The sequence below is a fragment of the Salvia hispanica genome, chromosome 4, assembly GCF_029641045.1.
Source record: "Salvia hispanica isolate PSC_SH4W2 chromosome 4, Shi_PSC_v1, whole genome shotgun sequence".
In the NCBI taxonomy this organism is placed as follows: domain Eukaryota; kingdom Viridiplantae; phylum Streptophyta; class Magnoliopsida; order Lamiales; family Lamiaceae; genus Salvia; species Salvia hispanica.
The window spans coordinates 42,193,840-42,212,020 of NC_142695.1; the positions used below are offsets into that span (position 1 = coordinate 42,193,840).

General features: G+C 38.7%; 1 protein-coding gene across 2 annotated transcripts; it reads right to left on the bottom strand.

The window, feature by feature from the left end:
* Window positions 1-868: 868 nt before the first annotated feature.
* Window positions 869-4,040, bottom strand: LOC125195727 (uncharacterized). Of its 2 annotated transcripts, none has more exons than XM_048093912.2 (3): window positions 3,547-4,040; window positions 3,023-3,139; window positions 869-2,799 (listed from the first exon to the last, which is right to left on the bottom strand). In XM_048093912.2, the coding sequence occupies exons 1-3, from the start codon at window positions 3,859-3,861 to the stop codon at window positions 1,183-1,185; spliced, it is 2,049 nt and encodes a 682-aa protein (XP_047949869.1). In that variant the 5' UTR covers window positions 3,862-4,040; the 3' UTR covers window positions 869-1,182. The 2 variants fall into 2 exon arrangements, with proteins under 2 accessions (XP_047949869.1, XP_047949870.1); XM_048093913.2 differs by having other exon boundaries at window positions 869-2,748; window positions 3,547-4,039.
* Between the last annotated feature and the right edge of the window lie 14,141 nt (window positions 4,041-18,181).

Genomic DNA, 18,181 nt, shown 5'->3' on the forward strand with positions numbered 1-18,181 from the left:
CCGGCTCGGGGTTGGGGGATGAGGAGCCGTGTCCCGGTGCGTCCTGGCCCGGCATTGGAGGGGGTTCGGGCCGGACTCAGGCCTCAATTTCTGATTTTTTTTGCATTTGAAATATAGATCTTAGAAGAAGAATTGTAGAGGACAAAAGAGGGAGAGGCGTGCACAGATGTTGGGAAGTGGAGACTATTTTGATTTTCCCATTTTCATTTTTATTTTATTTTATTTATAATTATATGTTGGATATTTGGAAGTGGAGCTCTCATTTTGATTTTCTTATTTTGTTAATTTTTTTTTTATAATTTATAATTTATAATTTTCGAATTAAAAATGAATTTTTCGTGTTATAATTGTTCAACGTTTTCAATTTTTACAAGTAAAATAGGTTGGAATTGCGAATAGTGCAATTTAATAGTTGGGGTCTGCAGGGTTAGAGGAGTTGTGTTCTTGGCTTCAAAATTAGAGGAATGATGATGTGGAGGGGACTTGGCGCCTGAATCCGGGCCGGGATTAAGGATGCCCTATGAAAGAAAGGAAAAAGAGAGATATTTGACGGATCACCAATTATGCAAATAAGTTGGTAAATTAAAAAGAATAGCTTCTTTTCATTAGAGATAAATACAATGAAAAATTGACAAGGGAGGAGGTGGACAGTCCACCAAAGAGGTGGAACTTGGACACTGGATGAAGAACTTCAATGTATGTCTAAAATTTAAATCAGCTTAAAAGCAGTACAACGAATAAACAAATTTGAAACAAATCCAAGTAATAAGACATTATTTCACCCACCATGACATGATGCTTATAAAAAGAGAGCAATTTTTGGTTGTATACAGATTTCATGCAAATCTAGTAGCAGACACTTCGTGAATGATGGAAGATAAGCAACTAACGAAGTAAATTGTCTGAAGCCAAATGTACAGATACAATGTTTCCCTCTGTATCAGTAACTGGTTTATCTTGATTCTTGAATAAAATTTAACATATTACATCATAACTTACATATACTACTCCCATTTGCTTAGGCTGCTCATCCGCAAAATTGATATCAGCTAACCTCATAATAATCCATACCTTAGCTTTGCGAATGCCAATAGCCGCTAGCTCTGCTGGTACGATCCTAGGCCCCATGGCACTGCACGTGGTCGAGCAGCCACTTACCTTACCTTACCATTTAGAGGAGTTTCAGATCTTGTGCTTCAAAACCTGGCGCAACTGGACCTTTTGGCACTCCATCCTCGCCTCCAGCAGTCTCGCCTTCAAACTGTTCTTCTGCGCGGTGCGTGGCCATTCAATGCACCCTTTCATAGTGCGGTTTACATGTGGGTTTCCAGTGTCGGGCGAGCTCCACTGTCCCGACAAATCTTGGGGGCTAAGGCAGCCTTTTCCTGAGCCGTGATCAGGTGACATGATACCTGCACTAGAAAGCCTACCATTTGAGAGCCTTGCGTTCCTTCCATCAATTGATATGATCTTGTAACCATCACCATTGCTCGGGCACGACCTCCATAGTTTAGATATCGAAGAAACCTTCTTCAACTGCCTCAGTCTTGCTGAGTCGACTTCATTGATTTCCATTATTTGTCCCTCCTGCCCTCCAACTTTCTCCCACTCCGTCCCATTCATTGAGACGTTGTTGGCCCAGAAATTCTTGTTGACAGAAGGGTTGCTTCCGTCTGGGGAGTAACTCGAAACCTGATCCTCGGGGTGGCTCACAGTTTCCCACTCACTCGCATCCTCTTCCAGCTCGCCACTCTGGTTCATATACACATTGGAAGCCCTGTGAGATGCGTCTTTGTTGAGCATCTTTATTTCAGGACTCACTGTATGCATCTTTGAGGCATGGCTTGCAGGGGTGTAGCCGACGCTCGGCTCTACCTCCCTCTCGTTGGACTCGCCGAAATTGACATCTTCGAAGACGGAGAAAATGTCATCAGAGTTCGGGGGCTCGTATGTCAATTCTCGAACATCTTGTATGTTAAGAGAGGCGGCCGCCTGCCTTAAAAGATCTGCTTTCTTAATCTCCTGCGAATCGGATCTTGAATTCAGGAACGGCTCAAGATCTGCTATAAGCATGTTCATCTGGGAGTACTTCTCTTCGAGCATCACCTTGGCATCGACCAACTTCATTTGAACTCGTTCCTCACGCCAAACCTCGGCCATTTGCAACATCTTCCTCTCTTCGTCTACTTCCTCCCGGAATTTCATCGACTCTCTCTTCAACGCTTCCACTTCAGCCTTGTCTTCTCCAATCTCTTTGGCTAGCTCATCACAAACCTCCTCTATCAGTGCTCTGGCCTTCCTTTCCTTCTCGTATTCCTGCAGGTAACGCTTGGCTGATAACTTGGCATCAGCCAAATCATTTACCAGCTTAGAATTGACGATCTCCAGCCTTTGTCGGTTCTTCTTCTCCCTGCTCACATCAGCTTTCATATCATCTATGATAGCACGAACTTTCTCGTGTTCTCTACTCCGCCATGCAGCTCTTTCATCACTGAGTTTATGCAAGAATTGTTCTAGTTTCTTCTTTGAAGATCTACGATCAGTTTCAAGCTCGTTGATTCTTGCTCTAGCCTTTTCCAGCTCTGTCTCAAGAGCGGATATAACTTTTGCCGAACTTGCTCGGTGCTCATTATTTGGTTTTGTTGGGGCAAATATTTGCTTCACTTCATCCGATGCTTTCCAACCATCGGGATCCCACTTTGTTGCACCCTCCATTGCATAGTTTGGAAATTGAGAAGAAGGCTCAAACTGCATGGTGTAAAGAGGATTTTCAATTTCAGAATAAAATGCATTCAAAGTCTGCAAAAACAAAGAAACCACATTGAAATTCACTCGAGCAAAGAAGGCAAAAGATTCAAGTGAGTTTACAAATAGATTCATCTTTACAACATAAATTTTCTTTAACGACATGCTATGACGTTGCAATTAATTCATTTGACACTGAAACGAAAACGAAAACGAAAACAGAAACCAATACATACAAAGATAACCTGAAAAAAATACACAGCAATAAAAAGTAAACCTTGAAGGGAAGGGCATGTTTAGGACCAGAGACAGAGTGTGGAGAGTCGGGATCCTCACGATGCTCTCTGTCAGCATGACAACAATGGATTGAGGCTCTGAAATGGCCACCTCGAGACTGCAAGCAACAATCAAAATCAATCCGTTGAACTAGAAAAACTAGCAATAATCCCAAACAATGCATAACAGCATTGGATCTTAAACAGCATCACAATCATCCAAAGAAGCAATAAAAGGACATAAAGAGAAAACATAGATGATACAAGAGCTCAAGAGCTCTATCATCACAAGTAATCACTAAGAACTGAAACTCCAACCAGTAAAGCCAACTGCCAACCAATAATAAATGAAGAAATCAATTTTAATCACATCAGTCTTGTTTCTACTTTTGAAATACAACCAACATTAATCACACACAATCGCCAAACGGAAAACATCATTGACAGCCTAATTAGAAACCCTAATAAACAAACACACCAATTTCTTGACAAATTAGAACCTAATTAGAGAAAAAAAATAATCAACCTGAAGCCCTACTCCTCCTTGACCGACATTGTCCTGCAGCTCCGCCAGCCGCAGCCGCCACAGGCTGGCGGCGAGCTTCCTGGAGGAAACCGCGGCCCTTTTACTCGGGCGAGCGACTTCACCGGACTTGTCCTCTTCCTCCTCCACAGCTACATTCTTCTCATCGAACTTCCACCTAAGTAAAGGGGTCTCGGGTCGGCTGCTCCGCTTGGCAGCCGGAGCTCCGGATTCTCTTCTCAATCGGACCCCCGGACGGGTTTTGCGGCGCGGCGGCTTCTCGGGAGGGGGCTGGATTTTCTCTATTGTGACCTTCATCTTCCAAGCTCAAGCTCCCCCATTTACAAATTGACCTCCCTATGCAGGTAGAAGCTCGAAATGGTGGATCTTGGAGTGAGTATAGATTTGTACGGTCAACGGATTTTGCTTACATCAAAAGATCAAACGTTGGATTGCGTTTTGCGTCGTTTATAACCAGACGGCGACGTTTTGGGGCGAAATTGAAAATTACTTTGGCAGTCACCCAGATTTGGATTATTTAACGTGGATTCCATTACATTTTTAAATTTTTTTTAGGCAAGTTATTAAGTTGCCATTTATTTCCAGATTATTGTGTTTATTTAACGTGGAGTACTACTATTATTGGGGGTCTTAATTTTTTGCATGTCAATGATTACAGCTCTATGGTGGACTAGTATTTCTTTTTGTGCTGCTTTCGAGTAATTGTTTGAATTTTGTTTTCAGAAACAAGTGATACAGGACCATTTATTTAATAGAAAGTTGGATTTTTTATTTCAATTTTGATATTCTCTCCTTTGTACAAAAAATGTCATATTAATTGAATAGTGCTTTAATGTTTTTACAGAAAAACTAAAAACTGCTTTTTGTTTAGTAGTACTAGTATCATTTTTTATAAGTATTTATGATATTGACACCTTGTGACAAACCACACTGTGGCTGAGCATTGTTGTAATAATAATCTCATTGTACAATGCACTTGACTGAAAAAGGGTATATGAACAGTAAAAATTAATTTTCATCCACAATCTTACTCATTTTTCAAATAGACAGCAATTTTATAAGGAAAATACAAAAGATAGGAGTACTTGACTTTTATACTACTATATATATGGAGTATATACGATCTGTAGAAACTTTTCCAATCAGACTGAAAATTTGAACTTTTTTTTTTGTTTGTTTTTCTATGAAACAATATTAAATAGTTGTAGATGGCTCGAGAATAAAAATTTATTTGTGCAATACTATGCGGCCGAAATCAAATTAGATAACTGAAATCCATTTTAATAAATTCTAACTTAAGGAATATATAAATAATTCAGAAAATATGTGGATCCTGTATATCGGTATATGTATACATGTGGGCCTGTGGGTGTTTGGCCATGCTACATTAACGGCCAAGTTGAGCTATTATTTTATTCGTATTTACAGTAGAATCCTATGTTCAAACGCTATTTATAATGTACTGGAATAACAACTTTAATGTCATTTCCAAACAAAGATGTGAGCATTTGATTAGTCAATTATTGGCTAATATATGTGGACAAGATGTTTGGGGATTAAAATGACGTTTAATACATGTTCATGTCATGTAGTCAACCACTTAAGCGCCGAAAAATTCGTTATAAGATTGCAAAAAAATAAATTTCGTCATTTCAAATTGGAATATAATTCCAGTAAAAATCATGAAGTTTTGCCAAATTTAAAATTGATCTAAAATATCACAAATTTTTATATTGTGTTAGTTATTTTCTAACTCAACCCAGATAAGATATTTTCACCAAAAAACTCGTTCTACATTGTCAATAGTAAAATATTTATGATATTTTAGACACTTTTTAAGTTCGTGACAAATACGATAAAAAGTCACATAGAGAGTCATGTTGATTTAGAGCATCTCCTACGGCGGACGTCGCGGAAGTCCTACCCGACGTCCGCCGCTGTGAAGAAAAAGGTAGGACACGCCCGTCCCGTGCGCCCGTCGGATGGGCTCGCCCGTCCGCCCCACGTTCTACCTGACGTCCGCCATGTGGCGTGGGTAGGACGTCGAGGTCGGACGTCCGACCGAAAATTAATTTTATTTAAAAAAAAAACTCTATAAATACGGCTCGTGTCGAAATTTTAATTCCGTAAATTTTAATTCTAATTGTGAATTTATTAATTTTATTGCGGGAAGTCCTAATGGGAAGTCCTAGTGATGACGTGACAGGAAGTTTTTGTGGGAAGTCTTAGTGGGAGGGGCGCCACCGGAGACGCTCTTAGTAGTGTCAAGTAAGAATAAAAATAAATGCATGTAAGTTAGTCGAATATGGTGATTAACTTGTCATGTGAAATAACAAATAAAATGTAAATATGTGATATTTTAGTCTAGTTTTAAAGTTCATAAAAAATACCAAAATTTAGGAAAAATTTATGATTTTAGGACCAATATCCATTTCAAATTAATTCATATTTTTAACTTAGTGTGACTAAACAAAATTTGAAGAAAATATTCCCTAGTCGTTCCATACCAAGTGGCACTATGAGTTGGTGTGTCCAACTAATAACTCCTTGACAAATGAAAAAATCTACATCCATTAGACAACCACTATTTTTGTAAAATTGCTTGATAGTGGTATTTATATATAGAAATTACCTAATTACATTTGGACTCATATTTTTTAATATGTATACTTATTTTGTGGTAACTATCTATATATAATCATTCATACAATAAAAGCGTGTGTAGCTTATAAGGTCACTTAGAAACTTGCATATATTAATATTATTGTATGTAAATGTTAATTGTCATATAACTGAATAAATAATATCCAAATGTCAATTTAAATGTATAGATTAATAAGTTAACATACTTCCATTAAATTTAAAATCAACTAATTTCTTAACTATTCCATTTAAAAGAATATAAAATGAATTATTTTTTATTATAATTTTCTTTTTTAAAATTTCTTGATATTTTGACATGCTACGTACCAAGAAAGAAAAATTAATTAATATGCTAATAAAAATTAAATTATGATCATGCATTTTGTTTGTATAAACTTTTTACTTTTAATTAATATATGGAGTATTTGTATACATAAATAAATAAGAAAAAAAATATACCCATAAATTTCAAACAATTATAACGAAGTGTTATTGTATAACTAATATTTTTATTTATGCCAAGAGATGAAGCGTACACATAAAAATATCATTGTTATATATTACTCCCTCCGTCCGCCATTAGGAGTCTCATTTGTTGGCGGCACGGGTTTTAAGAAATGTTAAGAAAAGTGGGTGGAAAAAAGTTAGTGGAATAGGGGTCCCACTTGAATATATTAGTTTTAAATAAAATGTGAGTGAAATGAGTTAGTGGAAGGTGAGACCCTATTACCATTTATGGTAAAAGTGAACCGGGACTCCTATTCGCGGACGGACTAAAATGGCAAAACGGGACTCTTATTCGCAGACGGAGGGAGTATATGGGAGGTGAAAAACATATGGTAATTTCTATATATAAATACTACTACTATTAAGCAATTTTACACAAATAGTGGTTGTCTAGGATTTTTTCATTTGTCAAAGAGTTATTAGTTGGACACACCAACTCATAGTATCTCTTGGTATGGAAGGACTAGGGAATATTTTCTCCAAAATTTGACGGATCATCGTGATTTGAATGATAAGTAGTTGGACACACCAACTCATAGTGTCACTTGGTATGGAAGGACTGGGGAATATTTTCTACAAAATTTGACGGATCATCGTGATTTAAATGATAAGTAACCATTTTCAAACTAATAAGCAAAATAAGATAAATTATAAAATTAACTTCAATTTTTGTTTATTCTCAATAATTGCAGTATAATTTAAAATTTTCTACTTGGGATATAATATTTAATCAATCATATTTCCAACTAATTATTAGGGATGTTTTATTTTGTTATGTTTAAATTTTTGTTGGGAATCGGAACGCGTGCACGATTATTAAATATTTTATAAATTTAATTAATTTCATAGTAATTAGATGTATTAACTGGGCTTTTGCTGGATTTGGATAATAAAGTTATTTTTGAATGTATGAGTAAACCAATTACTATAAACCAATTAGATCTATTTAAGGGTTCTATATCAAGTATTGATACTTCCCCCTTTTTTCCACTATAAATATGCAAACTTATATATGCAGCCATGTAAAAGCAGTTATTGCACGAGATACGCCATCAATGACAACAAATTCGGTTGACAATATTGTTGAGATAATATGAAATGGCAATCTTGTGTTATATAAATTTGTGTATATGTTGCAATCTTTATGTAACTGAACCCTTGTCTCCTAATAAAGTTATATACTCCTTCCATCTTCTAAAAATAAATAGATGCATATATTTTTAGTTTTCTGAAAGTATTGCTGCATATATTATAAATGGCTATCGAATTGGTTACTAAGTTTGATTTGTTTTAAAATAAATATTAAATTTTATATTTTAGGAGTATTATTATAATTTAATTTAACATGATAAATTATGTTATTTTGACAAAATAATTTAAATTCACATAATATTTTCTATTTGTATTAGTTTTACAAATTATTTACAATTCCTTTCTGATATACACGACAATAGTCTTCTCTAGATTATAAAGATCATATCGGCCTTCCCCTACCACTTTCTGATGTATTTCCCCTTATTATAATGCTGCATTAAGTTCACCTATAAAGTTATAATGATTTTGACCTTTGCAATACATATCTTGTGCTTGCTTTTAAGTGTTGAATTTAATTATATAACATGTTCTCATAAAATTGGGTTTGATTCATTGTATTCGTGACCGACTAGAACAGAAAATGAATTGAAAGAAATTAAAGGAAAATGTTCCGAGTTCGAGCAGGTTCTGTTACTCTGTACTTCTGTGTACTCTTTATTAATAATTAAACCTTAGTATTTTTTTTAATTCATGGCCATAACGGTAATTTAATTAAGGGGAAGAAGAAAGAGAGAGAATTAAATATTTTAACGAAGAAGAAAGAGTAAATAGATTGAATTGCCTTTTGTAATCATAAGAGCATCCGCATTGCTGCTTGATGCATCGGACGGCGTCCGTGCTGTTGGCGCGGCATTGTGTTGTTCGTCGTTGTGCTCTTGCCGACGGCACGGCGCTGCTCGATGCATCGAGCACGTCCGTACCGCTGAGTAGGGAGACGTGGCGTGACGGGATTGGCCAACGGCACAGACATTGGCATTTTAATTTAAAAAAAAAAAATCAATTTAATTAAAAAAATGTTTTTAAATAAAAATATATATTTTTCCACTTGCCAATAAATCATATTCGTTTTCTCACCACTTTTAATTTATTTTTTAATTTTTTTTCCCAAAATTCACATTTTAAACTATAAATACCCTCATTCCACGCAAAAAAAATTTCCACCACACTACACAATTCTCATCTAAATTCCCAATATGTCACTCTTACAAAAAAATGTCCGGCTCCGGCGATCACCCCTCCGACTCCCGCGGTTGGAACCACGAATGGTTCGGCTCAACACTATTCCCTAGTCTGAAAACGCAATTCTAGGCCCCTCCTCAAATCCAAGGTTCTCAAATTCCGGGTGGCTACCGGCCTTACCCGGTGGACGACCAAGATGCCCCCAATGGGCGATATGGGTGGGCTCCCGAACCTCGGCGGCACTCAAACTCCTCCTACTCCTACTCCTCATAGTGTTCGTGTTCAGGGTCGTGCCGGTGACACTCACGTCCGCACTCCATACACTCCGGGGGAGATGGATCAGTTATTCAAAGTCTATTTGGCAATCTCCGAAGATCTGGAGGTTGGCACGAACCAAAGCGGTGATAGGTTTTGGTTCCATGTCTCTTGCCAGTACAATGAAAACTGACCGGATGGAACCATCGAGCGCAATGAGAGTATGGTGCTCAATGCCATCTTCAGAGCCAACGATAAAATCCAAATGTTCTAGGGGTATTACCTTCAGAAAGAGCGGTCGGCGAGGAGTGGCAGGAGCAAGCTCGACATCATCAGTGCCGCCTTGGCGACCTACCAATCCCAGCATTACAAACCATTCAAGTACCTCAACGCTTGGCAGGAGGTGCGTGTGCATCCTGTTAGAGTTTGTATACTAGAAATCACCTTTTGAGTGATTGAATACTGTTAAAACTCTTATTTTATTTTCCAAATGAATAAACAGATTATTTTTGTCATAATGTTGTTATGTTTTACATTTAATGGCTGTTTATTGCATATTTAAATGTATAAGTAACTTAACAAAGTCTAAGTCTTTGTTTTAGTAGACCGGTTGTGGGCGTCGTTCACTTTAAGGTAACACGGTCAGTTCTAAACAAAGAAAAAGAATAATTTCACAACCTAGATAAGCTTAGACTACCTATCGTGAAAGGTTGCAATGTCAGTCCGATTATTTCTAAGCCTTACTGAAATAAGATGACGTTGGTGTGGTATAACACTGAATGGATCTAACAGCGAGACAGTCTTTATGCTATCTACTGAAAGACGAGGTCTCGTAAATTATTTCTCAATCAATGTACGTTAGCATTGAGCATACGGTATTGATTATGCACTACTTTGACTTACCAAATGGTGCGGGTTTTTCGCAACCCAATAAGCCTGGTATATTGGGTAGTGGTGATTAATATCTAGCGGTGCTAGGATTGCTATTATGTTGAATCGTGCGCGAGGTGAGTCTCGTTTGATAACATCCTCAAGAGAAGCTTGAAATAAGGTTTTATTATTCGGAACCTAGCTAGTTGGAGTTTAATTACTCTATGAATAATAAATAAGATTTTCTTGCCGAGTCCTCTCTTGGAATAAATAAGATATTAATTAATTAAGTCCATAGAAGACAATAATTAATTAATGGATGTTTCTATCTTAAGCGCGGGAAATAAATATAAAGTATTGGAAACCCGAAGTACTTATAATTTCGGATTTGGATGGGGAGTGCAGTATTACTTCTGTAGTGGCTGCTCGTAATATTCCAATTTTAAGCTTATACTCCCTCCGTCCCGCTTTAGGAGTCCCGGTTAATCAATTTTGGGCGTCCCGCTTTAGGAGTCCCGGTTGAGATAAATTAATAAAAAATGCCTACAAAGTGTTAAAAGTAGGTCCCAACATCCACTACAACTAATAAAAAAGTGTTAAAACCGGGTCCCAACATCTACTATAACATTTATTTATTGGACATTCAATTAAAAGTGGGTCCCAACATCCACTACAATATATATTTATTACACACTCAAACACTTTTTTCTTAAAACATGTGCCCGACTCAACCGGGACTCCTAAAGCGGGACGGAGGGAGTATTAAATTGGGTTTAATTTAATTAGTAAAAAGCTAATTGGAGGAGCCCATATCCAAAGTCTTCCATAGATCCCTGACTGAGCCCAATATGTGACTTATTATAAATAGGAGAATAAAGGAGACAGAAAATACACTTGTTTTTCTCTCAAAATTTTCGCCCCCCCTACTCCTAGTAGAGGTCGAATTTTTCTCCTCCGTGGGAAAGGATTTCTGTCTTCTCTATTTAAGTCCTAGTGCGCTGGTGAGATCAGCCCACCCTGATATCAGTTCACAGTCCGGGAACCAGTCAGAAGATCCGTGGTTTTGTACTAAAGTTCTTCACGTGGAGAAGGCGCTACCTATCTTCGATTCTTTGGAGAATCATCAAGGTATAATGGCTGAACCTTAGAAAAGCATGTTTTAGGTTTCAATTAATTTAAAGCATGTTATTATTTGAGTTCTGAGCATGATACATGTGATAATTACGCGAATAGATTTTGTCTAAATAATCCGCTAAATAGATCTGAATTATTATGTAATTGATTTATGTGAGCGCTTCCGCTGCCAACCCCTTCAATTGGTATCAGAGCCAGTCTTTGGCTCTAATTATTTGGATAATTTCGCGAAATTCATGTATGCATGCGTTATTGTTTTCGTAGCATGTTCTTGTTTTTAGTTTTTATATTTTTATGCATGATGAACTCAAGAACTATCGAAACAAAGAACTCAAATTATTGGAACGCACGACACGTGCGCGCGACATGCGATTCAATCTAGGGTTGTCGTGCGAGTGGGAGTACGGAAGGTGATCGACCGGCGACGCACGGGCGAGAGTGGCCTCGTGTGCGCTGCCGGCGTGACCACCAAATCCGGCGATCTCCAAGCACTAATCGCCGATCGAGTGGGAGCTAGGGTGCGATCATCCGGCGACGCGAATACGAGCGTGGGCTCGTCCGCGCCGCCGGCAAGACCGCGGGACCTTCTCCTCGGAAGAGGCGGCGAACGACGATAGCGGTGGTTGTCGGAGGCCTAACCCTAGCCTAAACCCTAAACCTAACCCTAGTCGAACCTAGCCCTAAGCGAGGCCGAACCGAGAGCTACACCGCCGCGTGCGGTTGTCGCTGGTTTGGGCAGGATCGCCGTCGGAGGGAGCAAGTCGCCGGAGCTGCGCGGCGTTAGCCGCGCGCTGAGCGACGTCGACGGAAGGGAGAAAGCGGCGCCTTCGCGCCGCAGTGGGAGAAAGGAAGAAGCCGCCTAGCGCGGGCTGCCGGAGATGGCTGGACGGCGAATTCGCCGGTCCGGTGGTCGAACTCCGGCGGATCTTCGTCGCCGATGATCGTGCGAACCTCGATCACGAGATAGCGATGAAATATTATTTTTAATGATTATTTGATTCCTAAATTAAAAGATATCATTAAAATATTATTATTTAAAGGAAATAAAATATTTTGGGAAGATTTCCCTAGATTTTAGGAATATTTAGATTATTGACCATATCTAGGGATATCTTCTAATCCTAGAGGATGTGGATAAGAATAATTTAATAGTTTCCTAATTATATTATATATATCTAGAATCCTAATAAGGATAGATATGTAGGATTTCTTTAAATAATAAAATATATTCTCTTCCCAATCTTAATAAGGAAATAATTTAAGTTTATTTATTCATGTCCGTCAAAGATATAAATAATTAATTATTTTTAATAAATCTTATAGAAGACATGAATATGGATTAAACTTAGTAATTAATATATTATCCTTTAATAAGATGTTTAAAAGATTATAAAAGATTTAATTATCCAGTCAATTAAATACCAACGGAATTTAATTAAGCCTTTAATCTGCCCTAAGGCTAAGGATAATTAATGAAAAACCATAACTTAAATATCTAAGCGATAATTACGAACTAAGTTTGTATATGGTCTCCATCGATTGGTCCACAACTTATGAAGCAAGTTTCTAATATTATCGCCACACATGCTGTGGGGACAATAATCCTAAGAAATAGAGAGTTCATATAGGTGGACTTCTCAATTGTAAATAGTATGGACTAGAAAGTAGTTTCCAATATTATCGCCACCCATGCTGTGGGGACAATAATCCTAAGAAATTACAAGTTTCGGAAGTTCAAACAGAATTTACGAGATAGCTTGGTCTTGTTATCAACAAATGAGCATTGTTATGGGAGTGTGTTGTAGCAACGAGATTCTGTAATGCTAAATCTGATGGTCGTGCTTAGGCAACATTTGGCGGCCATGTCGTGCTGCGGTCTCTGGACTATTCGTCGGTGTTGTGACCAGTAAAAATGTTAAAATTTTAATGCGTATTGACCTCTGCTTGAGGGTACAAAATTTTAATTTTACAGTTGCGAGAATTTGAAAAGTTTTATGGTTTAATCTACTCAATTTCTTCACATAAGTTTATGACAAATAGCAAATATTCTGTTTTGCAGTGCAACCTAAATCGTCAACATGTCACTCAATCCTCTTTCTGCAATTCTTAAAGAAAACAAACTCGAGGGCCAATATTACATAGAATGGAAACAAAATTTGGACATCGTTCTCACGGCTGATGAGTACAAGTTTGTGCTCACTACTCCTCGGCCCCCAGTGCCGGCGGCTAACGCCGCGCAGGCAGCGCGAGATGCCCATACACGGTGGCACAAGGCGAATGAGATGGCTAAGTGTTATATGTTGCCCTCCATGTCAACAGTGCTTAGACATCAGCATGCCTCCATGGCAACTGCCACCGAGATTATGGAAAATCTCACAAATCTCTTTGGTACTCAGAATCGAACGACTAAGTCTCAAGCTTTTCGGAGTATCATGTGCAAGTCTATGAAGGAAGGCTCGTCTGTGAGAGACCATGTCCTCGAGATGATGAGCCACCTCAATCAAATTGAGGTTTTGGGAGGCGTCATTGATGCCGAGTCCCAAGTTACTATTATCCTTCAGAGTCCGCCCCCTAGCTTCCAGCAGTTCAAGCTCAACTTTGAGATGTACAAAAGGAATTACACCTTGGCTGAGTTGTTGACTGAACTTCAGTCGGCGGAGGATCTCATGAACCAAGCTAAGGCTGCGATGGTTAGTTCGTCACATCGTTCCTCTGGCCCTAGGCCTGGCGCAGGAAAGAAGAAAGTGACAAACCAGGTCGCACCTAAAGAAGCTAAGGGAAAGAGGAAGAGGAGGTCGGGAAAGAAGCAAACCGGAAAGTGTTTCAAGTGTGGAGAGAATGGGCATTGGAAGCCAGACTGCCCTAAAAAGGGCAAGGCTACAGGTATGCACCAAGCTCTTGTTGTCGAATCTTGTTTAGCTTCGACTTCATCTCATACTTGGGTTATAGACACTGGAGCTACTGATCATATTTGTTTTGATCCTGACTTAATGCAGGTGACAAGACGGCTATATGATGGAGAGATTGAAGTCCAGCTGGGCGACGCTACTAAAGTGGCGGCCGTTGCAGTGGGAGACGTTTATTTGCGTTTTAGTAGTGATAGATTTTTTATTATGAAGAATGTTTTGTTGATACCTTCTTTTAGAAGAAATTTAATTTCAGTTTCTAAATTGGTTTTTGATGGATATTCGATTTCTTTTAATGATAGTTGTGTAATTAAGAAAGATGGTTCTTTTATCTGTCGTGGTATCATGGAAAACAATCTGTACACAATCATATTTACACAATTTAATAATCGCAAATTAGAAATCAATAATGCATCGAAAATTTCAAAGAAGAGAAAAGAACCTTCAAGTTCAATGAACGAAACGTACTTATGACACCTTAGACTTGGTCATGCCAACCAAAAGAGGATTCAAACTCTCGCGGATAAAGACCTTCTTAAAGGGCTAGATACTGAATAATTTTCCACGTGTGAATCCTGTTTGGAAGGCAAGATGACTAAGAGACCTTTTAGGGTGAAAGGTAATAGGGCCAAGGAAGCACTAGAACTCGTTCATACTGATGTGTGTGGACCAATGTCAACCGAGGCAAGAGGCGGCTTTCGCTATTTCATCACTTTTATTGATGATTACTCGAAAGTCGGATATGTTTATTTGATGCGCTTTAAGTCTGAAGCTTTTGACAAGTTCAAGGAGTTTAAGGCTTATGCGGAGATGCATCATGGAAAACGTATCAAGAGCCTGCAATCTGATCGCGGAGGCGAGTACCTCAGTGCCGAGTTTTTGGACTACATGTTAGTAGAGGGAATTGAATCCCAAACGACTGCGCCGGGCACACCCCAGCAGAATGGCGTAGCTGAAAGAAGGAATAGGACCTTGTTGAACATGGTTCGATCGATGATGAGTTATGCATGTTGGGGTTTGTATACTAAAAGATGCTTCGAGCGTACATGCCTTTGTACAGTCAGCTTGTGCATGTATACGAGAAACGCCACGTCCACTTGTTTACCTAATTATGAGAATAAATAATATAATATAATGGTTTATTATTGAAATATGATAAACAAGTCTAAGGCTTTTTACTAAGAAGGTCAAGTAGGGAAATTCGATGAATCTCCTCATGAATTTTCCAGTAGGGGACTTGGCCAGATCTAGTAAGAAGAAAAACGTATTCACAACCTAGATAGGCTTTGGCTACCTATTGGAACGGTTGCGGTGTTTGTGATAATTCTCTCTTACCTAAGATGAGATTAGTAACACCGGTGTGGTAAAGCACTGAAAGGATCTAATCCGAAATGTATTCTTTATTGCTATGTACTGAAAGAATATATTTCAGAAAGTTTAGTATTTTCTAGTCTATGATATTAATATCAATATTGTTTATTCAATCAAACGCCACTTTGACTTATCAATATGTGAGAGTTTGTACGTAACTCAAGTTCATGATATCTTGGGTGTTAGTAATTGAATAACATGAAGGTATTGGAATATTATTTCATAGAATTCGCGTGCCCAGTGAGGTATGATTAAATCCCTAAAAGGGTGATCCCCAATGAGGTGTTTGAAAGAGGAATTTATTATTCAGAAAACTGCGCAGTTGGAATTTATTCCACGAATAATAAATAAAGTTTCAAACTAGAAAAACTCTTTGGAGAATTAATTTAATTCTAGTCACATAGCAGACAAAAGAATTAAATTGATGGATCAAGATAATCTTAAACGCGGGAAATATTATAAAATAAAATGGACCCAAGTTATTTGTAATTTGGTGATTTAAGTGGGAGTGCAATATTATTCTTTAGTGGAACAAAATAATATTCCATTGATAATATATTAAATCATGGGTCATTTGATTTAATTAGCAATTTATCTAATGGGTGAGCCCAACACTTAAGTCATTCCATGGATCCCCAACCTAGCCCAACAAGTCCATTATAAATAGTGATGAGATGTGGAAACCCTAGCACACCACAAGTCACACCTCTCAACCCTAACCCTAGCCGCCACTAACGTGGCTTCTCTCTCCCTCATTTGGCTCGATTTTCGAGCCTCCAAGTAATAGGGAGCTAGGGTTTTTGGTTTAATCTTGTCTTGTTCATTCTAATCCATAGAATTGAATCGAGATAGATAGTTTGGTGTAGTGTTCCTCCTAGATCTCATCAAGACTATTTTGGTTGTTCAAGATCCGCCCACACAGATGAATAACCAAGGACTAGGGAATATGTTGGAAGATTCGTGGTCGATAAACCAAGGATCTCCGGGTGGTGCAGCTAGCAACGTCAATCCAATGATAGATTATGAGGTAACAATCGAATCTACATCGAATATGCATGATTATGTGTTTATTTGATGTTATATCTATAGATCTATGTTAATTGCATGAAATTGGAGTCGAATGCATAATCAACTAAATAGATCCGTTCTAGGACCTGTTTGGTTTCCGTGTCTTCCGCTGCGGTAGTCCCAACAATGCACGACTGCCCATTTCGTTTTGGGGACATGCCTTGCTTTCTGCGAGTCATATTTTAGACAATTTACCGTCAAAATCTGTTCCTGCTACTCCATATGAGTTGTGGACTGGGCGTAAGCCCAATCTAGAACATCTCAAGATATGGGGGTGTCCAGCTCATGTTTTGGAAAAGGATCCAACTAAGCTGGGCTCAAGGACAGAGGTATGTTTGTTTATAGGGTACCCCAAAGGTTCGAAAGCTTATGAATTCTATAGTCTCTGAGACAAGAAAGTCATTGTGAGTACTCACGCGACATTCTTAGAGGAAGACTTTGTTATGAATCATAAACCCAGCAGTGAGGCAGCTCTTGAAGAGCTCACTTCAGTCGCAAGTTCCATTAACCAAGAACAAGTACCTATAGTACAACCAATTCCCGAACCTTCAACTTCTACACCTAATATTGTAGTGTCGCGCCGCAGTGGGAGGGTCTCTCATGAGCCCGAAAGGTACATTGGTTTGAGAGAATCTATGGATCACTCCTCGGACAGCAATGTACTAGATCCCTGGAATTTTGCAGAGGCGCAGGCGGATGTCGATCATTGCGAATGGGTGAAAGCAATGGATTCGGAACTACAATCTATGATAGACAAAGACGTCTACGATTTGTCCGTCCTACCCGAAGGCTGTACTGCCATTGGGAGTAAGTGGATACACAAACGTAAACGTGGACCCGATGGACGAGTTAAAGTCTTTAAGGCAAGACTAGTGGCTAAGGGGTATACCCAAAAGGAAGGTGTCGACTACGACGAGACCTTCTCCCCGGTAGCCATGCTCAAATCGATCCGGATACTGTTGTCTATAGCAGCTTATATGGATTGGGATGTATGGTAGATGGACGTTAAGACTGTGTTCTTGAACGGTAGTCTTGAGGAGACCATCTACATGGAACAACCCGAGGGTTATGCCGTGAATGGCAAAGAGCACATGGTTTGGAAGCTTAAGAAGGCCATTTATGGCCTCAAGCAAGCGTCTACATCATGGAATCAGTGCTTCGATCAAACTGTTCATAAGTTTGGATTCGAAAAATGCCCTAACGAGAGCTGCGTGTACAAGAAGGTAGAAAAAGGGAATGTGGTGTTCTTAGTTTTATATGTAGATGACATTCTTCTAATTGGAAACAATAAAAAGATGTTGTCATCAGTTCGAACTTGGTTGTCAAACTAGTTCGAGATGAAGGATATGAGAGATGCGGGACACATCCTAGGTATCAAGGTCCTTAGGGATCGTGAGAAAAGGATGTTGTGCTTATCCCAAGAATCCTACATCGACACTGTACTTAGTCGTTTTAGCATGCAAGATGCCAAGAAAGGTTTCTTACCTTTTAGACATGGCATCCATTTATCTCAAGAGATGTGTCCTAAGACAGCCTCTGAGATAGCAGAGATGAGAAGGATACCATACGCTTCGACAGTTGGTAGTCTC

Coding starts and splice junctions, on each gene's coding strand:
- LOC125195727 (XM_048093912.2), bottom strand. CDS start 3,861: ATGAAGGTCACAATAGAGAAAATCCAGCCCCCTCCCGAGAAGCCGCCG. Junction 3,140..3,546: donor AAGGAGGAGTAGGGCTTCAG/GTTGATTATTTT, acceptor TGTTGCTTGCAG/TCTCGAGGTGGCCATTTCAG. Junction 2,800..3,022: donor AACATGCCCTTCCCTTCAAG/GTTTACTTTTTA, acceptor TTGTTTTTGCAG/ACTTTGAATGCATTTTATTC.